The following is a 27,634-nucleotide window of genomic DNA, read 5'->3' on the forward strand; positions in this document are numbered from 1 at the left end:
TCACCTTTATTTTAATACCAGCCATTTCTGATCTTCACAAAATGGAATACAGTTCAAGATCTGTCTTTGTTAAGGCCGAATTAGCTTCTACTTTGCAAAATACACAACTTGCTGGTTTTGGGAGGGCTTTTTGACAGTAAAGTGTTAAACAACTGTGAACCTCCCAGAATGTTTTGGTTTTGTCATTCTCTTACAGCTGGATGCAAAACCCAACCTCAACTAAAGTTAGCTTCCTTTTAATGCATCAATCCTCACATGATGTTTAAGTCAGGTCTACACTGACAGTTTTGGAAAAGAAAGCAGTTTAATTGCACTAATATGACTCTGAATACAAAGACCTTTAGGAGATACATCTCTAACCAGCAACATTTAATAGTCCTAAAGATTAAAGAAATGGTTAATCCTAAAGGTTAAAGACAATACTATTTAACACACACCAATGCAACAGCTTTGTTTTACATAAGAACTCATACTTCTGGAATGTATTACACGTCAAAAACTCAAATTACAATCTAACTTGTTAACAAAAAAGAAGATAGTCTAAAAGAAGCCAGGATATGCCATGGAACCTATCCTGTTGATTATAGAACTTGGTTCCATATTGCAATTCACATCTTTTCTGCTTCATTATTTTGTCTTGCAGTTACTTGCTCCTTCACAATTTTAATATTGCATTTAAGCCACTGTATTAATATAATTGTGAGTTTTTCTCCCACCTCTCTTATTTCCATTTGTTAAAATACAGTAAAACATTGTATATACAATATCTATAAAACTGACTAAAAATGTATTTCGTTTTCTCTGCTGTAAAAGTTATTCATCATCCCAAAAAAATAATGTACACAGAAGGTAAAATCAGGCCCTAAACAAACTGCATATATATATATATATATATATATATATATATATACATACACACAGTTACTAGGAACAAAATCCAAACATTTTAATGCCATGCCTCCAATCATCATTGTATCATCTGTTCAGGTAAAGAAAAATCCTACCATATCCCTTCACTGTATATGAAGCACTCTCTGAGGATGTAACTGCAAAGAAGAATACTTTTCCCAAATGTCTTTGCTGTTGATGATTAAGAGAAAACAAGTATAAAGGTATTCTGGCAGATTTTCCCCTTTACTTAACAACTAAGGCTCATAAGCAAGGTAAAAATCTGCATCTCAAATATTTTAAGCTAAAATTCAGAAATAATTTTTCACAAGACAAAGGTGCTTAGAGAAGGTAACCACCTTCAACAGATTTGGAAATCCTTTGAAAAGTGAGATTATATCACTTCCCTTAATAGCAACCTTCTCAATTCTGCCAACTAATCTGCTTCTGCTGGACTTAAGAGCCACCTTAGATTCATGGAACCAACACATAAAAAACATTTCTCCCATTTCTATTAGCCTCCTCTTTTCAGTAACAGTAAAGAAATTAAAAATATAAATTAAATACAGATCAATGGCTTAACACAATACAAATGATTTTTCAAAGGCACTTTACTGTTTACTTACCCACAAAAGTACTTTCTGGAAGAAATATACATCAAATGACCAAGTTCACAACCGAGACATGTAACAATTACACTACATTCACAATACATTCATATCTTCGGAGGCATATTAGATAATTTCATGTGGCATCTTAGAATTATTCTGGTTTTATATGAGCTGAAGAAATGTCAAGAATGGATAAATATCAAAACAGACAACCTGGCAGGTTACAAATTATTCAAGATACACTCCACTATTTACCATGGTGGGTGTTGACTCGAAGTACTGCTTAACTGGCAACAAAGACTGGGCTAACTATACCCTCACGCAGAAATGCACTAAAATATTAAATTGAAAATCAGGTTTTATAGAACAATGCTGCATTTTAGATTTCCCAAATTGTTACATTTTCCTTGCCCAAAACCCAAATCTATACAAATATTAAAAAGAGTGAACACTGGATTGAGTCAAAAGAAGAGTTTTCCCCAAATGCAAGATTCAAGATAAGACGTAGTGAAAGTCATCGATCTTTACGTAGAACAATTAATCAGCCAAGAATACCCTTTATCATGGAATGTTTATGTGAAAATCTACTTCTTAATTGAAGTGTCGACTATAAGACTGCAAAATCAACTTAAAAGCACCACTAGTTATAGCCACAGTGCACTAAATATGACTCTTTGCCAGACTTCTGTACTAACAATTTTTCCTCACCAAGTAGATATTATATATGCCAACTAAATTATAACATAAAAACCAGTCCAATTGTAGTTGCTATCTCATAACTAATTTAAGTAGCCAAGTAATTAGAATATGCAAGTATTTGTGAAAAAGAAACTGAAAGCCAAAGTCTTGCAATGCTACAAAGAAGTCCTGTAGGAGAAACTTCTAGCACCCATACAGTGTCTTTTATACATGTTATGGATGTTGCTTACAACCAGAATAGTACAATGTTTAAGATTTCTCCAATTAACTTATGGCCTGTCCACACATACAGCACACTAAAACATACGGAAATATAAACAGAGAAGCATCAGAGAAACTTTCTGCATGAAGCCAAGCTGCACAGTTATTTTATACAACTTGTAGGCCATTTCCGGTAAAACTGGAACAATATGAGGCAGACTTGAATGAGGAAGATGCTTGTCATTTACATAAACAAAGTTCTGACTGATGAAAATAATATATTCTACCAGGCAATTCTAGCGTTTGCATCAAAAATTTAAGAAACTGGTCATCAGAATAAATCCAAACAGATTAAAAAACATTGCTTTCTAGCTAAATACCCTAACCCAAGTCCACACACTCTTAAGCTACAGTGTCTGGTTTCATCAAAAATATCCAACAAAAACTAGTATTTTATTTATGTACAATAGACCCAAAGGTCAGAATTATGTTAGGGACACACTGGGGACCACCCAAACAATAGGGACAAACACGAATAGCTGGTTCTCACCTAAACTCAGAAGTTCCCCTGTAGTTAAAAGAAATGTTTAATAATTCAGACATGCTGGGAGAAACAAACACGAAGACTCTGTAAGTAAATAACATTTAAAATGTATTATAAAAACCAGAAGCATGTAAGAAGATAAACAAAGCCTGAAGAACCTAATTTCAACATCATACTGTCTTTTTTGGATCTTTCATGTAACTGCATTTGGAACAGAAAACTACCAGCTCTCCTGTCACAAGCAGATAACCCAAACTGCATTTGGGACCTGTAGTAAGAGCAGTGTGCTTCATGTCACGTATAGAACAAAACTAATACAAACACTCTTTCATCCCACACAATTCTAAGCCTAAACTAATGAGCCAGAAGCCACTGTAGGAAATCGTAATGGTGACAAATATTTAAGTAGGGCCCGTTGTGATTGGACATGGGGTAATGGTTTTAAACTAATAGTGGATAGACCCCCCACTAGATCCAAGGCAGAAATTTTTTACAGTGAGGGCAATGAAATACTGGAACAGGTTGCCCAGACAGGTGGTGGATCCCCCATCCCTGGAAACATTAAGGAGTGGATTGGATGGGGCTCTGAGCAACCTTAAGTAGCTTAAGATGCCCCTGCTCATTGCAGGAGGCAATGAACTAAATGGCCTTTAATGGTCCCTTCCAAACCAAACCATGCTATGATTTTAAGATTATGTTCAGGCAGAAACATCTTTGAATGGCAAACCTTAGCCATATTTAATTGACTCTTCAAGCTTTAGTTTCTATTGAACTCCCCATCATTACAGTTACAAACCAGCTCTACCGAAACTCGTCATCTTACCAGAACCCACTATTTATTAAAAGTGCTAATTAATTGGAAAGTAATACCCAACCTCTGCACAATTAAAGTGTACTTGAAGGAAGGCAGAAGTATCAGATTTAAACTCCATTTTCCTCATGGAAGATTTAATAACCCAAAACAAGCACTACCTCCAATAACAAGAGAAAAACTACTTTGACAAGGAGGCTTGTGAAATATTCATGAGAAAAGTCATAAATATTTTAATTTTAAAAATAACAGCCTGGTATCAGTAGACAGGCAACAGCACTAAGTTAATTTCTATTTGCTTCTATTTTTATTGGTTTACTGCACTATCACTATTAAAATTTTCTGCTCTGTGAGAGCAACTGAAGCAAAATGTTAGAGGCTAAGCAAAAGGTCACATTAAGAAAAAAAACAACTTGGAAGGCACTAGCTTGAGAGAGAAACCAGGTCGTTAAACAGGCTTCCCTCACACTATGCTACAAACCCATTAACAGGTTTCCTCACATCCAAAAATAGTATTTCTACAGAAGTTTCATTTATTGCTTCTTGGGCATTTTATTCTTTCTTTAAACACAGATCCCTTGAGCAAAGACGAACTTTTCTAAGCAGAGGAACTTATTTTGGTTACAAGTCTCAGGGCCACCAAGCAAGATCATAGGATTTAGAGAGGTAGATGAGTCTGAAATAGGTACCAAGCAGACAACTGAAACTGAAAGTTAGTTTCTTCTTAGTCTGGGTAAATACGTGTACAAACTCCAAGTCAAACTTAACTCCAGTAGCTGAGGAAGAAAAAATGAAAATTATTAAGGCAAACATTAATTTTAGCTTCTTCAAATATATACGGCATTTATCAAACACATCAAAGAATTTTTCTAAGTTATTTATAAAAGCCTTATTCTTACTTGTCAGAATATGAAAAACTGAAGAACTCTATTCAAGTAACTTAAGTTGAATAAGTAGATTTTATTTAAATTGTGAGCAGCAACAATTTTCAAAAATTATATTAAAATACAGAATATAGACTTATTAAATCTGCTCTTGATTAGATTTTTTCATTTTTATCTGTAAAATCCATGAAACAGCAAAAGTTAAGTACGCAAATGGAGTATTCTATAAACAAGCACAGATGCATTGGAGGTCCCTCTATCAATAATTGAACAAAAATGGCATCTGCTACAGCTGAGGCCTCATGAAACACCAAGACTGACAAAGACTAATGTCATTTTGCCATTCCATAAGCAGCATCTGGAAAGTGTTATTTTAGTTTCTTCATCATCAATCTTACTGAGAGAAAGTAAGGTTATAAACAAAACCAGATATTCTAAAGAATATTAACAGAAAATTCTGTATCAATTACTGTAGAAAAGAACAAATTTGGGAAAGCTTAAAAGCAGTACCACAGCACCTAAATTCATACTGGAGGTTTATGCACATTTGACAGCACATTAAAGTATAAAAATTAATTGTGAATAGTCGCTTGTTCTATCAGCAAGTTCACATAAAGTACATATTAGTATTTTCCAAAGCACTTTGTGCAAACATTAGAAGATGACTGCAACAGAGCAAAAGATTAGTCTCCTAAACATAACACGAAAATATCACATTGCCTAAATACTCACAGTTCACACATACAGAAACATAAAGTTACAAATGAAACATAATATTGTAACAATTATTTGCTCCGTTACTGAAAAATTACTTTAAGTAGCATCCTTGACATACGTAAAAACATGACCTACAAAACCAATTATGAACCATCCTAAAATGATCATGAAATACTTACAACCAAAAGACCCTATTCCACAAATACCTTCATTTAATGTATATAAGCACATAATATGTTACAAAAAGATACCTGAAGTTCTGGATTGATTTTCATGTAAAATGCTTTTTCATACTAAAAGCAGATATGACAGTTAAATAGTTTTTTCTACCTGACAGACAATGTAATTAAAGACTGAAAATAATTTATTTAGTTTCCAAAAATAATAAAAATTGAGTATTTTAAGGCTTGTTAAGGAAGTTTTATTCTTGCCCAAAGCAACAACTTTAGTATCTGAAACACCAAGGAACAGAAGAAATGCATGAATCTGTCTATTGATGCATATCACTCCTGAAAAAATAAAAATAGTTTAGTGCTACTGCCAAAACTAGGACTGCCCACAAAAACACAAACTGCATATTTATAAACTACTTGCTCAAAGATCTATCCTATGTTGATTTACGCATAGGAAGAAACTTGATTGCTTAAGTAAAACCACTGCCAAGAAAAGCAGGAGTATTTTGTCAGGGTGGTGTCTATTCATTCTACATTTAATGATTTGTCTTTTTCCAAGCTAGTTTTACCTTAAAAAGCCTTTCAGGCGTCACACAGGAGCTATGTATGCTGGACTACAGTAAGGATGCAATTCATCTCACCCAATCACGCTCTATAAAAGAGCTTCTATAAAGGAGTAAGAAATTGAGATTTTATTCATACAAACTCAAAAAACTTCACCACCATTAGCTTCATTATGTATATGAGGCTGTCAGGATAAAATAACCAACATTTATTGTTAGAAAACATATCAAATTTGAAAAGATTCTTAGAAAAGTTTTATTAATTTTTTTATTGGGCATCTGCCTTAGTTTAGTTTTGAGTAAGGTAGGAAACAATTCACCATTCAGTGAAAATTCCAACTGCTTACATTACTGGAGCTTTTGGGCACAATGCTATGAGAAGATGGGATGAAAATACAGTTCTATTCACTTAAAGAGGCAAGAAGTGCAGAAATCTACTCCTGAATTAGTGAAGTTCAAAGAAATCTAACTGATAATCTTGTTTCAAACACATCTAATGCTTAACTTGCAAGTGAATATAGAAGTGAGGGATAAGACATGCCTCAATAGGGCTCCAAACAGTAAGAAATGGAAAACTGCATTTATAAACTGCTCCAAAGGACCAAATTCTTAGAACAAAAATGATGTTGGGATGGCGTTCCTAAAGCTATAAACTTCATTGCTGTTTTGCAATGTGCTTTTTTACTTTCTTGCTCTCATCTGTCTTACAGCGTTTGATCCAAGTCCACTACAGCCACTGCTGTTGGAGCACCTCCACTGCTTTAGCAGCTGACACTTTATGCTGATAATTACTCAACATACTTGAGAACAGTGCCTCTGCAAGAAAAACTAAAGGAAAGCAAAACAACATCTAGAAATAATTCCTGAAAAGACTATGAGATTAAAAAGAAAAGTATTTAATATACAAAGTCTTACATGAAAAAACAGCAAGCATTCAGAACTTGAAACTGATGAATTCTCAAGGAACAGTCCCTTACACATTCAAAAAGGGGTTTTCCTTGGAGGGAGGTGGGCAAGGACATCCAGAAGTCTCAATTCCCTCTTTAAACCATCAGTTAGAAGAGCTGTAAATTTTAGGCTGGTATTGCAGCTATTGTTTCACTAAGTACAATACCCACCCAACACTATTTCACAGTGTTACTACAGAATTAAATCCGTGCACACCAAAACTAGGACTACGACTCCTATATATTTTGGTCTCTGTTTTAGACACATGGAAACTACTTTAGTATACCAAATCCAAGCCACTAAGTTGGTGACATGAATAAAAGCATGTCTTGGAACTGGAATTGTTTTGTAAAACAGCTCTGATTGAGATTCAACAATGTAAATCTAAGCAAGCCATCCATAACTGGATAATAACCATTGCATGTTCAAATAATTAATGTATTACTGGCACTCAGAAGTATTTTCTTTTTAAAAAATATTTGTGCTGTTGAAAAATAAATCACCATCAGCAAGTTCCTCTTTCAGCCAGAAGAATGTATGCAAAATAAAAATTAGCAAAATACTACTGGAAAACAAGTTTCCCAATTAAGCCACTGTGAAATCAGAATGCATATAAATTATTGAGCTACAACAGCACATTTCAACTAACTGACTTTTAGAAAGGAAGGGAAAAACCCTATCCAGTATGAAAGTACTATATATATATAATTTATCTAGTAGAGATCACACAACTAGATTAATAAGTTGTTTAGGCATCACCAGGCTGCCCATTAGATTAACAATCAATGCAATCAAATTTGTAATGTACATCATCAGCAGCAACAAGAATGCTTCAGGAAAAGAAATCTTCTCACTGAAAATATTTTTATCATCTGTAACAAAATCAAATAACTGGTAGCTGCACTAAACTTGACTACAAGATGTTTTTCTAAAGTAGCTATATTTTTTAAAAATCCAAGTTTAGTTAGTTAGGGAAAAGAGACAGAAAGAAACTTTCAATGGGAAAGCCTAATCCTGCAGCCTTATATAAGAGGGTCCAATTCTGGTTGCCATCACACTTACCATTTATCTTCCTGTTTTAGACTGACCGGTAAAAAGTGATAGGATATAATTGAAAGAAGCTTACTTTTCAAAGCTTTTAAGAAACAAAAACAAGGATTAGAAACAATTATTATTGTCCTACTAAATAAAATGTTGTCAGAAGACTTCAATATGTTGTCAGTATTATGCCAAAAAAGCTTATCAAGACCCGAATGGTAAAAAACTATCCAACAGTATCAAAAAATTCAATTCTCACCAAGAGTCAGCTTTTAACCTCTGAAAATAGACAATAGCTTTCTCAGTACATGTATAGTGGTAATCTGAGAGTAGAAGTAAGTGCAAGATGGAATCCGTTCATGGCAAACAAGTATTAGTAAGAACAAATAAAAACAAATTAGTTGTATAAGAAATTCTAAGTGGAAATCAGATTTGATGTGTCATTTTGCAATCTCCAGAAAAGGTTTACAGTTTTTGTCTGCTGCAAAATGCAAAGGCTTTTTCAATTCCCATTCACACTACATAACTGCAGTTATCTAAAAACATGTAATAACAAGCATCTATAAAATGATAGGCATGCTTAGTCGCACAGCTGCCCTGATGAGAAACTGTTGCTAAAGAAAGTAAACACATCACTTGCAATTTTGTTTCAATATTCCTCTTTTAAAGTTAAAAGAGCATTAGAAGTAAAACCTAAGGCAAGACATAACTAGAATACTAAATACTAGTCTAGAGAATACTTTTTTCATGTATTATTGTATATGCCACTTTAATTTCATATGACATTTAAACAACACCACCTGTACTCTATATTCCTTTATATATAACTTAAAACGCTTTTGGTAGAGCTGTTACTGCAAAACTGCATCTATATATTCTTGCAGTGTATTAATTAGGTCCAGATGAACACACAATTTCAATAATGCATGAGAGTGCAAAAGCAGTCTTCCACCTTTTACCTTTCCCCTCCAAAAAATTTGATGTATAGAAATCATAAAAGTTATGCATAGTGATTGAAGTGCTTTCCATTTGAACCACTCCTCTTCCTTTTTTATTCTACATTTTTGCCAAGTCCAGCACACCGATTTTAACAGTTTCTATTCTTTTTTTATTCTACATTTTTGCCAAGTCCAGCACACCGACTTTAACAGTTTCTATTCATATAGAGTTTGGAATTTAAAAATGTAGATAAGCAACAAGGATGGACAAACTGTGGCAAGCAATTTAAGCACAGAGACTAAATACTATTATCTCAAGACACCTGTAAGAAGAAAACCAGTAAAGGCTATGGTGGCCAACATTATCTAGTTTTCCCCATTCCAAGTTGCAGAACATAGGCCACAGTGTCCTAACAGCAGTAAATCTGAGGGAGCTACTGCCATCCCAGGGCTGTGGGTTGGCTCCCCAGCTTCCTACTACTGCACCTCTCTGCAGCAAGAAGTATGAATCTCACAGATGAGCTAGGAAATTTTGACAAGTAGCTTACAGGGTCAGAAAGTCAGGCAACCCCAAAAGATGCTACATTAAGATATTGAAACGAAATTTCACATTTGGCACTACAGAAGTCACTATCAGTAAGCACTATTTCTAAATTACATCAGATGACTGTTACATACTATTTACCCAAGTATGCTTAATAGTATTTGGAACACACTACAGGACAGTATGAGTTCTGAATACTTGGTCTTCATCAGCCTGAAGAAAAGATGTGCTGAAAGCAGTTTTCTTTTAGAATGAGAACACAGGGAAATAAATTACCATCTGCTTTTGAAAGCAAGTCCCTCAAAACACAGTGAGCAGAAACAACTGGTACCTGTTAGTAAAATCAAAGGAACTATTTTGCTTCCTCCCCATCTTTACTAAAAACACTAAGGGGCAGAGGAGGGGGGAAATGTCCTGCTGAGAACAGGAAAACATTTATTTTCTAACATCTCTTAGGATGCCTCAGAACATACATAATAAATTCTTTGCAACCCTACAGAAAATTTTATGGTATAGAATATAAAACAGGTTTTTCTTTCACAGGAAGTAGCTGAGAAACCAGCAGGTCATTTCTGATTGATGTATAGAGTTGCACCTGTGAAGGGGAGCAAAATCCCCTCCTGCAGACTACAGTTGTTTTAATAATGTAAAAGAGCATTGTGTGAATTGCTTATTCATTGTTTCCTCACTAGGAATAACTGTAACAGTAAAAGGTATCCCACTCATGAGAAGGTAAAAGCATTTGTAACATGGTTTGCATTCATTTAACTGATCTCGTCGGTAGAAAAAAAAGTCATACCCTTTGACCAACATAATTTAGAAGCTGACTCCTCTGATAGCACCATTTTGTCAGTCCTGCAGGATGAGTCTTCAGAGGCAGAGCATACCTAAATTACTAATATAAATAATTTACAGATTGTAGCAGGAGGACAAATTTTCCCCCACCTTCATAATCTTTCAGTCTCCTTTAATAATGATTTGGATGTTCTCCACATCTAGTTTTACACAGGGTCAAAAAGGGAGAGTGATTTTAGGCTCCATATGAAATTAACACTGCCCTTTTTGTTCTGAAGTATATTATTCTTAGTAAGTGAAGTATAAACCAAAACCAGTAATTCAAACAAGCTTAACAGCCTGAACTGGTTTAAAATTTACACCTTCAGGCAGAGTAGCACACTTCCTGATGGAAACATCAGGATGGTGATTCCCATCACCTCCCACTTAGAAAAATTATTTTACTGAAACATTTCAATTCCCAAGTAAAAAGAATTAGTATCTGAACATCTTTACTTAACGGAAGTGTTACATCACCAGCTTGTAGGAAAAATAACAGTGATGTCATCATACAAGAGAGTAACTACACTACTGAATACGTAGCAATTCACTCAGGAGAACGATGAAATACTGAAAACAGCCAACAAGAAGATGGCAGTTCAATAACTAGTATAAAAATAATATAATAAAATTCTTTTGCATCTTTCACCATAGAATTGTACTTACATTGTCCATGAAATTTGGCTTAAATCCTCCCTCCTGCTGTCGTCGTAATTCCTCCTGTTCCCTCTGGCGTAGCATCTCTTCTTCACGACGTCTGTGCTCTTCTTCATGTCTAGGATATTTTTCAAAATTATGTCAGCTTAGTCTCTTGACCTGTTCAGGCTTGCACTCAGTCTCAAGAGGTAAGATCAAGTACACGAACAGAGTTGGTCGTTAATTATTTTTTACATAGTGTAAGGCACTAATCTACTCAACTTCAGGAGTTTGAGTACTTTCGAAGTTTCATGGGGGTTTTTTAAACTGGAATACAAGTAATTTCAATACCAATACATTCTATACCTTCTCTTCCAGCTATATATTGGTAAACAGGTTAAAATATTCCAGTTTTTAAAAAGCCACTATGGATTAAAACATTTCAATACTGCCAAAAGACACATTTTTAATTCTGACATGTGTTTGTGCTCTTTTTTTCTTATTTATTGTGATATTTAACACAGAAAGTATAAATCAATACGATGACACTATGTCTATTTTCTTAAACTTTAGAAAAGGCATTAAAACAATTATTTGCATAAATTAGATCTCAAAAGAAAAATTGTTTGCAACATACTAGAATATCAAGTGAAAATACCTTTCAAAATCCCTTGTCAGACCTTAAGATTGCAATGCTATGACTCTATAATGCAGATCACTGCCCATAAAATTTAGAAGCATGTTCCTATCTACTACAGCTATGCTTCGGTCACGTTAAAATAAATATGAAACAAAAGAAATAGGCTAAGACATTTCTATGCTATTTAGAAATCTAAGAAATTTACAACAAAACTAGCAGTGCTGAAATAAGTTATAGAAATCAAGCAGCACTTGAAACCACTCTTTTATATTAGCATTATATTAACATTATCAGAAACACCACACATTATGCTTTTGAAAAGCAAGTTTAGCCAACACATCTAAATTCACGCGGGCCTACAGTGGCTGCATGCCACACCTCCGCGCAGTAGAAGACGAAATACCTCAATTGTATCTGCTTGCGTTTTTGAAGTTCTTGGTTTCGAAGTTCTTCCAAACGCCTCAATTCTTCCTGACGACGCATGAGATCTAACAGGATTAAAAGTGTATTTAAATATAAAAGCTGTCAATCAATAACGTGGCAACACAAGACTTGTTATTACTGTCAGATTACAGTTCTAACATTCCATTTTTCAAACAAAATTTTCAATGCATTTAACTCATCTCTTTCCATAAAGCTAAGTCTAGTACTTGAAAAAAACACTGGATCCATGGCTTACAAACACAGAAAAGGTACAAAATGGGCAAAGCCTCCAGAGCAGGTTACAGAAACAAATCTTAAATTCTCAAAGAAAAGGAAAAAAGCTCTCTCGATCCATTAAATCACATCCTGGTTTTACATCTAGGACAGGGCATCAATTTTCTCATAATGCTGTATACTGCTAAAATCACACTACTAAGAAAACCATCGCAATATTTATGGACTTTCATACTCTCCGCTACCTATTGCAGACCACTACGTGGCACACAACAGAAAAAGAGAAGTGGTATGAACTTCAGGTGCATGAAGTCTGAACCTCCATGGACATCTATCAGGACTCTGCTTACTGCAACTTACCAATGACTGGGCTTTTAACCCCACAAAAAAGGCCCAGCCATAGCCTCTTAAGAAGCACTTAAAATGATCTTAAAAAGCAGGGCATAACTCATAGTAATTACTTTTGCTGACCAGTCACATTATTGATTTCTGCCTGGAAATTTATGCTTTCTTCAATGAATATTAATTTTATCATTTGTTAGAAAGCAGTTCTTTATTTTTTAACTTCATAGGATATTGGCCGCATATTATTTATAGAAACCACAAGTAACATTTTACCATACCGCCCATTACATGCCTTTTATGCTTTAGTTCAACTATTCTGCAGATTTTCCCTACACGTTTCTTCACTATATTAATTAAAATACCTTTTTAATTATGCAAATCACTTTCCTCAAACTTGCATCAGCATAAATTATTACAACTTAAAATTTTACTTTAATATCCAAAAACTACAACGGCCAGTACATTTTGCCAAAATATCATGTATTTGTTTTCTTTTTGAACAAAGAAGATTATCAGATTTTTACTCTCACAACATCTCTGTTGACATTAGAAGTCCTTTCTCAATCACATTTTACAGGACTGCTTTTCTATTCTCTTCTGCAAAATTAACACATTTCACACTTCAATGGAATATGACTACACTGAAGAATCACTCAAATCACAAAGTCTGAGGGCTGCTTCTTTCCAGCTATGCTTGCCACAGAAGCCCTGGCCACTGGTATCCTGATCGTTGGGCAGTGTCATGAGCACACTTCTTTTTGCTTTTAAACAGCTTTTAGGTTATTTCAAGAGTACAAATGTACTTTCCTTTTAAAATAAACCTTTGGGTTGCTTCAGAGTATTACTGAGATCAAAAACTAACCCATTCTGTATGCAACACTGTCCACTGTGGGAAAAGACGTTTCCTTTTCAGTTCTTTGTTCTTTCAAATTTATGCAGCATTCCCTATTTCTTGTGCACACAGGCACAAAATTTCCTACCTTCTCTCTACCACTAATTACTACAAATTTATCATTTCCTGTCCTTTGTTCTTAAGGCATAGCACTCTACTTTCCTCAGTGTTCTTTTAATTTTTCTCCATAGCATAGTTGTGATTATTGCCTTTCCTGAAACTGGTAGTATTTTTAAAGTTCAACATAGCAAATTATGATTCAGTATCATTTGACAACCGCAAAATCTTGACAGAAAGCCTTAGTAGGCCGTGTGAAAATACAGATATAGAAGTTCAAACTCTGCCAAACAAGAGCCACTCATATTAAAAGACCTGCAGTGATGGTATTCTTGACTGACAGGCCATTTCTCTGAACAGAAAAAATCTGCACTAAAGCAGCTGTGGGAAAAAAAGAAAACAGAGAGCATTATTATTAGCCTCTGCACTTCCTTGTGCTTATACTTTTACCTTCAACCTTCTACATAGGAGAGAGCAGAAGGTGAAGGTTTTCTCACCTCAGAAGTTAATCCTACAAACTAGAATATCAATTCCACAAAGACTTGTAAGCAGTTTTAGCTGTTGATTTTTTAGGTTCTAAAGATGAAAAATAAATGCCAAATTTCCATATAATTGATAAAAAAATTAAGTTTCTGGTGAAATTCAGTCACGTTTTCCAGCATTTTCATAATCTATTTAACCATCATTATGAGAGAGTATTTACAAATGTTTGATGCATACCACCAGTACATAGATCAGAAATACCATGCAATTTACTTACACATGGAAACACGTATTCTGCTTTACAAATTACTTCTGACTCAGTCTGTCAAAATATGACACTTAAAAGTGAAAAATTACACATATCAAAGAATTAAATCTACCTTCAGAATTAATACCACACAACAAGAACCTGAGTACTCAAACCAACATGTTCTAGAGTTCAAGTCCTACTAGCTCTTGTAAAGCAGTTTCAACATAACCTTTACCTGCAAGAGTATATGGACCAGTAAGCTCATCCTTCCTGCCTTCTTTCTAACTCCTACACAATTAAAACATGATATTTTATTTCCTAATGACTGCTTCAATACATCTAAGTTTGACTTTGTGCACCAGGGATACAAAAACAATAATTCTAGGTTCTGATGCCTTAGAATCTTCATTGCATCTTTCTACAGAATCCTGTGATGCAATCTCATTAATATAATCAATATTCTTGGCATGGCATGAACTTAGACCCACACTGCTCAGAGCAACAAAAGGCAGCTAATCTTTGAAAATACATACAAATGAAAAAAAACCACCTTATTTTCATACATACTGAAGAATTGAGAAGACTAAAACAGAACGAATACTTGCTTATCTCTAGAGCTTGGAAAATTAAATGTCGGCAGGTGACTAAGAAGAAACGTAACTATCTTAACAAAATTCTAAGTTATCTGCTACCAAAGAGGTACTCTGTTAACCAAACTGTTAGGGGGAAAAGAACTCCTCCTACACTAAAAAAACCCACATTTCCCCACTGGAATAGCAGCACCAAATGTTTTAATGGCTCTTTAATGGAAGGAATAATTCTCTCTTTTTTCATATAAAACTGGCATTTAACAAATATTCAAAAAGAAGAATACATTTTCCTTCATGTTCTTCTTAAAAGAAACCCTAATATCCAAAAACATACCTAAGATTTTTCCCATGTTTTACCATCAAGAGCTTTTCTATCTCAATTAAGACACCACAGTCACCTAGTCTCAGTTTAACATGTAATTAAGACATGAATTTAAGAAAAAGTAATCTCTAATCTTGCCCTCAACTACAGGCAACAGGTGAATAAATTTGAAGGAAATTAGAGAGCATGATTTCTGGAACTGGATCATTAGCACTGTTAAATATTAATAATTAGATAAGTCAACAGGAGAGTTATCCAACCTGTATCTTAAGCACTGTATCTTAACCATCATTACAAATCTCAGTCACGCATACACACAAAACTATAATGTGTCTAACTGCCAAGGGAGGGCAGTACTGTGTATTGACAGCAGTATTCTTGCATCATATTAACATGCACATTCCTCACCTGTAACATACACCTCTTAAGCTTACAAGGAAACTTAATGTGTCAACATTTTTTCTTGGAAAATAAATCAAGAAACAGTTGTCATTTCAGGTGCTGCAACAACTATCTAGCATTTCAGAACAGTGTTCTATGTTATTACACTCTTTCTAAGACTTTATGCTTTTTATATTATTACATAGTTATGTTTTCACATTATTATCTTCTGCATAAGACTTGATACTCTGTACAAGACCTTATAAAAACAGCTCTACACTGGAAGCACATGTGCCTATTCAAGAAAAACAGGCTAAGTAAACTTTTTCCTAAAGACAAATTTAGGAAGTGAAGAAAACAGACTTAGACAATCACCTCTTTTTTAGTTTCTTAAATAATTTCTGCAAATCATCAAGAAATATGTGCACAGAAAAGTATTCCTTCCTTTTTCTCAGTTAAATACATTTAATTAAATAGTGGCCAGCAAATTGCCCAAGTAAACAGCTCAATACGCTACACAAAAAAAAAAATCTGTGACAAAACAAATTTTATACTAGTAGATTATCTGGTTTTACCTTGCCTCATCAGCATTAGCTGATGCTCGTGTCTAGCTGCTTCCATTTCTGCCTCTAGCTTCTCTTTGGCTTCTCTAATGTTCCTGTCAACCTGTTCACGCTGCTGCTTTTCCATCTCATCAAGAGCCTTCCACCGTGAAGCATACTCAAACTCAAATGTTCCAGGCTGAGCAAAGCGTGGAGGCTGTTCTCTTTCCCTAATAAAAATTTTGCAGTAAAAATATACAAAAGGACACATTTAGATCAACAGCTGTAGCAGCCAGAGAATGTATAAACGATCACTTCAAGTGTAGATCTGACTTTTTATCAACCTGTCAGATGACTACGTTCTTAACCAGACAAAGCTTAAATCAGACATTAAGACAAGTAAAAAGACTGTTTTCCAAAAATTGTCCAAAAAAAGATTCTATTTAATTTTAAGATAAAAATTTGTATTGACATCAGGACAAAATACTAAGCTGCAACACTAGATTATCTGTGTTCAGCCTTCTAAAGCAAGTAGTCAATTCATAAAACCAGTTATTTAAATAAATATCAAAGCTTACTAGACAGCACAGAATATTGGCCAGAACCTGTAAACACTAAAATGAGCCTGCATTTCCCATTCTAACACTAATATTGTACCTAACAGTGACAAATTTTTAAGAAGTGGTCTTCTACAGTCTTACCAGAATAAACACTTTAGATTCAAGCAAAATGAATGACGAATTATAATATTAAAATTAGTATTTTCAGATTAGGGGACTTGTATCTCATGATCGAGATTCACTTTTTCATGTCATGCTCAAAGTTTTACCTGAACTGTGGAAGCTGCAAAGATTTACAGGCCAGAGAGGCTGTGAACAGTTAACGGGCTATTCAGAGAACATAAAGATCTGTGGGTATTCAAAATCTCTGCAGGATTAGATCACACCCCTAATCCATAAAAGACTATAGTTTGCTGGCAACAAGCTCCCACTGACTGCAGTGTAGGCCAAGAATCTCTCTACTACAGTAAATGCACAGAATGTTAAACCAACAAGCCAAGTCTGAATTTTACTGTGATTAGGAAATTTGAGAAAGTCCTGTTTAATCCTTTGACACAAAACAGCACAACATACAAAGCACTACTTCCTGCTACACAAACTCAAAAGTAAAAATCAGTGTATATTTACAAAGGTAACTAAGTACATAAAACACGTTTTATAAAATAAAGCTAACCAAAACTTACTTGTGGTATTGTTGTGTTTTTTGCATTAGTTTCTCTGGGAGTCCGTCCTCATCATCAAATTGCTCCATTGGTTCTACAACAACTGGTCGAGGTGTTCTGGAAAACATTTTCAATTTAATAACTGAATCATTAATGAAGCAATTACAACTTATTTTAGCATTATAAAGAAACACTCCAGAAAGCTAACATGCAATTCCTGTGCCTTGTCTTAAATCACAGAATTCCAATGAATCCCTATTTTAAGACTTACCTTCAAAAAATAATTGTTTCTATGCCCAAATCCAGCTATTCCGCCTAGAAACTACAACTTACTTGATACAGTTCTGTTTGTTTTTTTTAAATACCAAAACCATCTACCAATAATTACAAAATATTGAGGAAGGAACTACCTTTTTGTTTTCATCAGTGAGGCACCAGAGGCCATGACTGTACTGGGAAAGCAACAAATCCAAAACAGAACAGGACAACCTATTCATATTTCTACTGACTTTAACAACTTAGTTTTGCAAGTTAATCTACAACTGAAAACAGCTTGATAATTTGGTATTAATATTACAGTGATAATTAGAAAAACATTTCTGCTTAAGTTATTTAAAACCCATTCTTTGAACAACCATAGGCTCACAAATCAGAATCCTAATTTATCTCTGAAAACAGTTTCCTTGAAATGTAGTAAGCAGAGGCAAGCATGAGCCGGTACTGCCAAAGAGAGCAGTGTAACAACTCTGAATTGTGTAAAAAGCTCTCTGCATCAGTCTTGGGAGCAGAGCTTACAAAACGCAGAGCACTAGAGACATGATTTTCAAAACACCAGCACTCATTTATTATGTTCCATGCCTTTATTTCACTTTGCAGATGTTCCCCTACTGCCCCAGTCGCCCTCTTAAAAAAAAAAAAAAAAACCCAAAAAAACCAAAAAGAACAAAAACACACAAACAAAAAACAAAAACACAAACAAAAAACCCCACCAAAACCAAACCAAACAAACAAATGACCCCCCAATATATTTTACTCTGGGCATCAAGTTTAGATTAAAAAGATGAAGTCTGGAATCACAGGGCACAACACAGCAGCTATTTTTTCTGATGCTATCTGCATGGCAATTGCTGACAGTTCTGCTATTTAAATACAACTGAACTGTGGTGCTAACAAGCTATGATGTAAAACAACAATGTCAAAACGCTAATGTTTTGAATGTCTAGTTTTGATACATTTATACAGGAATTGATTCTGATCAGGCAAAGAGTTTTCAGTTAAAAATGGTAAAACTTTAGACTCTGAAGGAAAATATGAAAATAGATGGCAGCAGATTTATGCAACTTTGCATTAGGGAACATGCCACCTAAGCAAGAAAATCATCAAGTGCTTTTTATTCACTCAGGCCATTGTTAGATGGTCATTTCAATTCAACTGATCTATCCAGCTCGTAAAACAAGAAAAACCTTCCCTCATATCCCAGCTTCTTTTTCCCTGCCACATCTCTCATGCCAAGAATAGCACCCATGTAACACTGAACTACATTACTTCCCTTGTTTGGCTCACACTTCCACTCAATTACTAATGCCAAGAAAGCCAGGGAATAAGAACAAATGGCTGGCACCTCCTGATAACAGTAAAGATGTATTGAGATTAAATTTACTATGTAGCCACCAAATCAGTTCAATAGCACACAAGATTTAAGAAATTATCACAAGAAATTTGAATTCCAGACACCTTATTCACCTGCCATCTGCTCCTGTCAGCATTTTCTCCTGACTTATTCTCTGGTGGACCTGACATTAGAAAGCACCTTCCTGTGCTTAAACAGACTGCAATGGACCCCCATACGAATTAATGCTTTTCTGTTGTTTTAGCAAGCGCAAGTGGCTTATGGAAGTATCATGAAGTTCTCAAGCAGATAGAAGAACAGCACAGTCAGGGCAGGAAAAGAACTCCAAGTTACCCCATTCAATGGCAGCGAGCTTCCATGCTGTGGAACCACAGCCTTATTTTCCCAGTGAGAATCAGAAAAATAAAAATAACCATAAATATGTATCATTTCATGCAGCTTTTAAGAAAGCATTCGAAAATGTCACTTGTAACTGTGTTACAGTACAGCAGTTAACAACCCTCTTTGGCAAGTAGAGAAATATGAGATGCAAGAGAAGTGCTGCTATTTGCAAGCTTGCTTGTCCTTGAAATAGATTGTTTTCCAAACATCACTAATATAAACCTTTTCCGAATCTCAGTCTTCATTTTAAAGCAAGGAGAAAATCCTAGCCTTACAAGCCACATAAATTTTTGAGATAGAAACACTTTCTTTAGTTTACAGAAATATCAGCAATGTCATGCACTGTTTTGTTAAGAAACAAAGGAATATTATTTTGTCACTTTGTTACTGGGATCAGGAAGAGTGCAACCAATGAAAATAAAATCTCAATAGAAAATGCCTTACTATATAGAGAAGGAAAAGTAATATTGCATATAAAGAAAAAACCCAGAACTTTGCTCTCAGATTCTCATATGGTAATCTTATAAACAGTAAGCAGAGAAAGATGGCTTTCCTTAAAACAAAACAAAAAAAAAATCAAGCATATTTGTGGTATTCATGTAAAACACCTGAATTTCTAACCTCATAGCTTTCAGATCTTGAAAACAAAGTAAGAAATGGGGAATACCATGAATGCAATTTCTGCTCACATCAGGAAAAGCAAAAATTATTGACACAACCAGTGGGGACCCCAGAAGGGACTTACACATCAGCAAAGCAGGGGCCATTAGAGCCCTATACAGCATTCATTGATTCAAACAAACACCTGTGAACTTACGTTGTAAGCAAGAATGCCCCATCACTGCATCTTTCCAGAGCTTTCCGTGCTGGAGGCTTTGCTGCAAATTCTACGAAACCTTTCCCTGTAGCTCTGCCACGATCATCTACTACAACGACTGCTCTTTCCACGGGCCCGAATTGCGAGAATGCTTGTTCCAGCAGCTCATTGGAAACCACAGGTGACAGATTCTTCACAGTTAAAGCAGCTCCATGGGTAGCAAATCGAATTCGAAGTGGTCTGCTCTTCAAAATAGTACCATCAAGTTCTGCCTTTGCTATTTCAGCCAGGGTCCTAGATTCCTTTATCAAGATATAAAATATTTATTATCTTTTATTTTCAAATACAACAAATATCACTTTTGAGTGCCCCCCCCTCGAAAAGTAGCAAAGTTGTTTTCCTTCACCTGTGCACATTGGCATCAGGATCATTCAACTTTTTTTTCCCCCAATCAAAAAACCAAACCAACAACAACAAAAAACCCAACAAACCAACGAAGTCTCTGCCCTCTGATTGAAAAAAAAAACCCATTCATTACCCTTTATGGTTTATTCTAAAAAACAACATAGGCGCAAATTTTTTGTTGTGCATTAGAGGACTTAACAAATTCTCATTATGATGGTGCTGCTCTGTAAAGGTCTTGAGTTGAAAACTTGATGCTTTTCACGTTTACCTACTCAATTCTTCATCCCTAACTCCACGCAGCAGGAAATGGTATTCAAAGATTACACTACAGGATCTAAGGTGTTTTGGGTTGGGTTTTTGTTTTGCTTTTAAATAAGTGAAAATATCGCACTTGCTCTCCATGGATGTCCACTTCAAATTTCATCAACAAATAATGAAATTACCTTCTTTGCTCATGTATTCATTCTTCTCACATTTCTGGGCTTTCTGCACCCCCATCCATGAGACAGTGTAAATCAACAACTACCTTTTTTCCCACTTCAAAAATCTTCACCAGGTTTGATACCTGCAATCCCTGACATTTAAAGAAATTCTTCTTTATATCTTTCGTCACAGTTCAACTGGCTAGGCAAGCTGTTAAATATATATATATATATTTTCCCTACACGTAATGGAAGAGGGAAGTTCACATAAAAAAACTCTACCTAATCTCTATTACATACAAACTGAGTAACGAGATGTAAATATATCGCACTTCCTCCAGAAAATTGCTATTTCAGGCTGGGGAATTCTCAGGGTAAAAGATGCACGGCAGAATGCCATAAATATTTTAAGACGACAACCAAAAAGAGAAAAACACCCTAACCAGTAAAATATATGTAAAAATCATAACTAGACACCTAAAAGCATTCTAAAGCTATTCCCAGAATGATACAAATCGGTGCATTCTAAACAGAGCAATCATGAAAACTGAGCGCGCACACTAAATTAACATTTAAATACAGTATCATAAACTTTTCGGATGATTCCTTTTTTTGCATGTTTAACCAAATACTGTATTACCCCTAAAAATCCAGTCTTATCTGGGCACAAGTACTTTAAACAACCCGCGGTCCGCAACCTTTGAAAATCTGTGATTTTATGTTCTGTGCTCACGATGTGCGAGCAGCGGTATTTGGAAACAATCCCGTCCAGTCTTTAAAATTAGCTGCATTAAGTGCCATGGGGTGAGGCGGGGACCGAAACGCCAGGGGCTGGAAGGGCTACTCTGGACGCAGGGGTCTGGCTTGGATGTGTACAGGCGAACAGGGGAGGGGGGAGAAGGAAGAAGAGGCGGGGGAACCACCGCTAGCAGCGAGGAGGAAGAGAATGAGAGGCAGATGTTGCTTTTTTTTTACACCCGCCGAAAACGAGAGGAAGGGGCGGGGGACAAGGGACCGAAGCCACCCGCTTTCAGAGACAGCCCCAGGGTGACGGGGCAGCCCCAGGGGCCGGCCCGGGTCCTCACCAGGCGGATGAAGCCGAAGCCACGGTCCCGATTGATGAAGACCTCGCTGGGCTCCCCGTAGCGCTCGAAAAGGCGCTTGAAATCCTCCTCGGTTATATCAGTAGGCAGATTCCCCACGAACAGCCGGCAACGCTGCGTGTAGCTCTTCTCGCCAGGTTTGAGAAAGCTCTTGATATCGATGGTGAACCCAACCTCCTGCTCCTCATCTCCGCCACCTTCTTTGCTCGGCGCCAGAGCCATGGCCGCCGCCGCCGCCTCACTCTCCGCTTCTAGGCCGCGCAACCCTTTCAGGTTGCCGCCGCCGCCGCCACCCCCCACCATGCCTAGCGGCGCCGCTGGGGAGCTGTTTTCGATCCGCACTTGCTTCAAGTTCCTATTCGCGGCCATATCCGCTCCTTCCTCGTGGGTTCTCCCTCAGGGGACGCGGAACCGTGCTCAGCAGCCGCCGCCTCCGACCCTCAGCCAGTTCAAAATGGCGCCGCCCCTAACCCCGGCGATTTGTGCCAGCCCCGCGGGAAGCCCCGCCCCCCGGCCCCGCTCCCGCTCACGGCCGCGCCTCCGCCGCTCCGCCTCAGCACCGGCGCACGGGCTAACCTGCCCCGGGCCCGTGGAGATCCGTCCTTCCCTCCTGCCTGAGGGGGCAGCCGTCTTGTATTAGAGCAGTGGTCTCCTCAGCCCCTCCCCAGGCAGAGGAGCCCCTCGCTGGGGCGTCTCCCGAGGGAAAGGCAGCCGGGTGGGATGCCCTGGGGGGTGTCTGGTCGCTGCAGGAGAGGGAGGCAGGCGTGACGCAAGAGACACTGAAGCGGCGGCGGGGATAGCCGGGGGACTCATAGAACCACAGAATCAATCAGGTAGGAAAACACCTCTTGAGATCATCGACTCCAACCTGTGGCTGAACACCGCCATGTCAAGCAGAGCATGGCACTGAGTGCCACGTCCAGTCTTTCTTCACACACCTCCACAGACAGTGACTCCACCACCACCCTGGACAGCTCATTCCAGTGTCTAATTACCCTTTCTGTGAAGAGATTTTTCCTGATGTCCTACCTAAACATGCCCTGCTGCAACCTGAGGCTATGTCCTCTTACCCTATCGCCTGTTGCTTGGGAGAACACGCCAACCCCAACCTGGCTACAGCCTCCTTTCAGGCATTTGTAGAGGGTGAGAAGGTCTCCCCTGAGTCTCCTTTTCCCCAGGCTAAACATCCCCAGATCCCTCAGCCGCTCCTCACAGACCCTGGTGCTCCAGATCCTCCCCCAGCTCCGTTGCCCTTCTCTGGACACGCTCCAGCTTCTCAGTGTCATTTCTGAATTCGAGGACCCAGAACCTGGCACAGCACTCGAGGCGTGGCCTCAGCAGTGCCGAGTACAGGGGCACGGTCACTGCCCTGGTCCTGCTGGCCACACCACTGCTGATGCAAGCCAGGGAAGACTGTCCGGGCACTGCGGCGCAGCGTGGGAGGACCTGTGGACAGAGAGGGCAGCAAAAGCGTTCACCAAGGCAGATGTGGGAGACAGATAATGAGTGAAGAGAGGCCTTATTACACTGCTTCCAGGACAATTACAGAGCAAGAGCTTTCATTATAAAGGGAATTACTTTCTTCTGAGAGAAGTGAAGTCAAACATTTTCTTCCTCGGGCACCCCTTCTTGTAGCAAAGACTGTGGATCTCCCTCATGTGCAGCACAAGACTGTGGTTTGCTCTCCTGCCAGATGCCCAGCTGCTTGGTTTGATTTGTGTGCTTCAACCAGTAGTACAACTAGTGCATGATTTCTCAGAATTATTCGTTTCATTAATACAACTCTAGCACTGAAAAAGTCCAGACCATCTTACGAGGTTAGTAGTTACTTCAGCTAGTGTGTGGCATATACTGTTATTTGGAAAAAGCAATATCAAGCATGATATTCAAGAACAAATTAATTCTACAACAGGTATGAATGTGTTGCTTGGGGGTTTCTTTGTCTATTGAGGAATATTTTAAGTTCCTCTGTCTTGTTGTACCACTTGAGGTACAACAAAGATCTCAGTCCCTTTCTTCCTATCTCTGAGCTTGCTCAAGGACCTTGAGAAGACACAAGTTCTTCTCTTTCTGAAGCAGACTTGTGGGTGTAGGGCATCAAGCTAAATATAGATTTCAACCCCTGAAATTCAGAAAATACAGATGATAAGGGAAGGATATCTACTCACAGCAAAGGCAGGAAGTTGGGCAGTGTACGAACATGATGGAAGCGTTAGAGCAGCAATATTGGATCCCTAAAGCTTAATCATCTTGACTGTCCAAAGAACAATGTTCTTTAGTATACTTAGGATTCAATAACAAGTGTTAAGACACAAGTGTTAAAAAAGGAAGCAACTTACAGCAAACCAATAACTTTCTAAAATGGGTAAGCATGAAAAGGGAGTGAAACATATGTTAGAAATGATGTGACTATACACTGTAGATGTGTACTCATCAGTAGATGGGAAAAAGGAGATGCAAAATAGTCTGGTTGTTAAATTTTTACTAATGTAGTTTAATAAAACTGTCATGGTTTTCAAACAGAGATTTCCAAATCAGGTTAGTAGTATGAGCTGCAACCATTGAAATACATGACCACAATTTCCTGTGTACTATAAAAAGGTCAGTAGGAAGAGCAAGGAGTGTTTACAAAGTCCATGCTATTCTTACTTCTCCTTAACTGTAGCAATATCTCAATATCTCAATAAAAAATGATAGTTCAGTAAAATAGAACAATAAAATTCCACCTTCCAGAAAGAAGGAAATATATCTGAAAGTATATATATACTTAATGTGCTCATGGATCCATACATTATCTTAATTAGTCAGATTCACAGTACAACCATAATGCTTGCAGTTCTTTTAGCATTTTTGAGAAGGAGCTATTTGCACATGCCCTACAGTCAAACATTTAAGGGTAACATACAAAAAGAACCTGGTATCTGCTGTGTTCAGTCACTTCCTCACCTTCATTTACACATCCCTTCACAATTTACTCAGTCATCAGAAGAGCCCCAGACAGTTTATCTCCCTAAGTACCCAGAGTCTTAGTGGCTTGGTGACTGCTACACCTTGCCACTGACACCAGTTAACCAATAAATATTTTCAAAGGAGAAAAGAGGGTCCCTTAAAATTCTTGTTCCGATGTTTTCCTTCTGCTATAAACATCCACTGAAATCTTTATGGCTTACTAAATCAAAGTCACATCATGGAAAGAGATATCCTAGGCTGTTCCAGACACTCTCCGTAAGTTTGGTATTGTTATATTTAATATTTTGAATGCAGTTGAACTACATGAATAATTTCAGAAGTGTGGGGGAGAAACAGTTATAATCACAGGGTAATTTGCAGTCATTCTGTAATTCTTGAGGGGTTATATGGAAGCCTGAATTTATTCAACTTGGCATTCAAAAGGCCACAACAGACAGCATTGATTTTGACTAACAAAGTTTAGTTTGACTTGGAATTTAGTTAAAGACCTTAAAACAGTCATGACTTCTTCATTTCATGAAATGAAATCTCGAGATTTCAATGAAAATAATTTCATGAAGTTACAGCCCATTTCACTGCACTTCTTTCCATTCAATTTCATTGTTTTCACTTAATTTCAGAATTTTTGTTTTTTTCAATTTCATTTCATGTCATTATATTTCCTTTCCTGTCTTTTCATTTCACTTAATTCCTTGATTTCTCATTTAATTTCCTTTCATGAAATGAAAATCCCTCATTTCACGAAACGAAATGAAATATCAAGATTTCAAGCAATATCATTTCATGAAGTTTTGGTTCGTTTCACTGCATTTCATTGTATTCCATTTATTTGTTTTCACTTCATTTCAGAATTTTCTTTTTTTTAACACTAACCTTTTAACAAGCTTGGGGCTGCAGCTGACGTGACCATCTCTGTGCATGGCCCTGAGGTGAAAGGTGTTGAGGCAGAAATGTTGTGGCCCTGCCATGATCCTCTTGGCATGTGTTTTCCAGCCCCTGTGTTCCTGGAGCTGGAGGCTCTTTACTCTGTCAACCCTAACCCTATCCCTAGCCCTAATGGCAGCTTGGCACTGTTGCAGAGGTCCTCCTCTCCATAGGTGGCACAGACTAAAAAGTGTTGAGTCAGCACTGCCTTTTCGAGTGCTAGTGTCCCTGGAGCTGTAGGCTCTGCAGTTCTCTGAACCTTAACCTGAACCCTAAGGGCGGCTAATTGCTGCTGCTGAGATCCCCACCACCACAGCCGATTCAAGAAGTGAAGAGTGAGTAATCTTGGTACCCTGCCATGATGAAAATCCTTCATTTCATGAAAGGAAATGAAATCTCAAGATTTCAATGAAAATCATTCTGTGAAGTTTCAGCTCATTTCAATGCACCTCCTGTCATCCCAATTCCATTTAATTGTTTTCACTTCATTTAAGAATTTTTGGGTTTTTACAATTTCATTTCATGTCATCATATTTCCCTTCCTGTCATTTCATTTCATTTCATTTCATTTCGTTTCGTTTCATTTTATTTCTGTCTTTACATGTACTGCCAGACTCTCCTTTCTTACTCGTGTATTGTTTTGGATTATCACCTCACAGATGGTTTTGTATTTAAATTTACTAGCATAAATACAATATTCTGCATATGCATGAGTACCTATAGTACAATCACTATTCCCTTATTGATAAGAACATTTATTGGCAAAAAAAGGGAACAGAATTGTGAAAATCAGCAGTATTTTTCATTTTGTCTGCTACAGAGACTGGTTATGTTTGGTGTATGCTAACATGCTCATGCTATCAGGAGTTTTGGCTGTATTTCCAAAACACACACCATCCAGTCATGTGCCATGTGAGATAGTCAGAAGGAACTCTCCTAGCCTTTAATATTCTATATCATAGCATTACTTTCCTACCAAATATCTGCATCCTGTTGAATACCAGGAATGCATCAGACCTCTAAAAGGAAGCCATGAGAGCTTTTAATGCTGCAAAATTGAAAATGGTACACATCTTGATCTGCAAAGAAAAATCTGAAACTATTTGTAGTTACCCTTGCACAACTTCAATGTGATTGCTCAGATGCCAGCACTCCAGTGCTGAAACTCTTCTCAAAAGGCAACTGTAGCTTAGTGCTCAACACAGCTCCGGACTCCCAGGTTTATTTCCTTTTACTTCGTATAATCTGCAATGAGTCACAGTTAGGATCAGTACTTGTAATTCAAACTGCAGTGGTAGGTCATGACAGAATGTATCAGGGAGCACTAGAACTGAGAGGCAAATTAGGGCATGGAAGAGGATGCTCTGTTCGAGAAACCAGGGGAAAACACAAAATACTGCACTGAAGAAATAGGGAATGAGATAGGCAGATAGGTTGACAGCCTGAGGCTGGGATCCTATCCAGAATTGCAAGGCCAGGGAACTGAGGCAAACCTCTGTGCATGACCTGACACAGGTGGGAGCTTAATCTCTTGCCGTTAAAGACAGCGTTTGCCTTCAGTGTTGCTCATGG

The 27,634-nt window shown here is 37.2% G+C and overlaps 1 protein-coding gene across 8 annotated transcripts in view; it reads right to left on the reverse strand.

Moving 5' to 3' along the window:
• The window catches only part of PSPC1 (paraspeckle component 1), a 60,491-nt gene extending 37,844 nt beyond the window's left edge, over window positions 1-22,647 (reverse strand). For 6 of the 8 annotated variants that reach the window (XR_004238208.1, XR_004238207.1, XR_004238205.1 and 3 more), the window contains exons 1-6: window positions 22,151-22,625; window positions 20,239-20,540; window positions 17,432-17,527; window positions 16,222-16,418; window positions 12,073-12,157; window positions 11,060-11,168 (exon numbers count right to left, since the gene is read on the reverse strand). Coding sequence is in view for 4 of the 8 variants with exons in the window: in XM_032099356.1 (XP_031955247.1) it covers window positions 11,060-11,168; window positions 12,073-12,157; window positions 16,222-16,418; window positions 17,432-17,527; window positions 20,239-20,540; window positions 22,151-22,537 (1,176 nt within the window). In the remaining 4 variants the exon portion in view is untranslated. Of the gene's footprint in view, window positions 1-928; window positions 1,308-11,059; window positions 11,169-12,072; window positions 12,158-16,221; window positions 16,419-17,431; window positions 17,528-20,238; window positions 20,541-22,150 lie in introns of those variants that run through there. The other 2 variants (XM_032099358.1, XM_032099354.1) reach the window with 2 other exon arrangements.
• Window positions 22,648-27,634: the final 4,987 nt, after the last annotated feature.

Source organism: Corvus moneduloides, chromosome 2, assembly GCF_009650955.1.
Source record: "Corvus moneduloides isolate bCorMon1 chromosome 2, bCorMon1.pri, whole genome shotgun sequence".
Classification (NCBI taxonomy): Eukaryota; Metazoa; Chordata; class Aves; order Passeriformes; family Corvidae; genus Corvus; species Corvus moneduloides.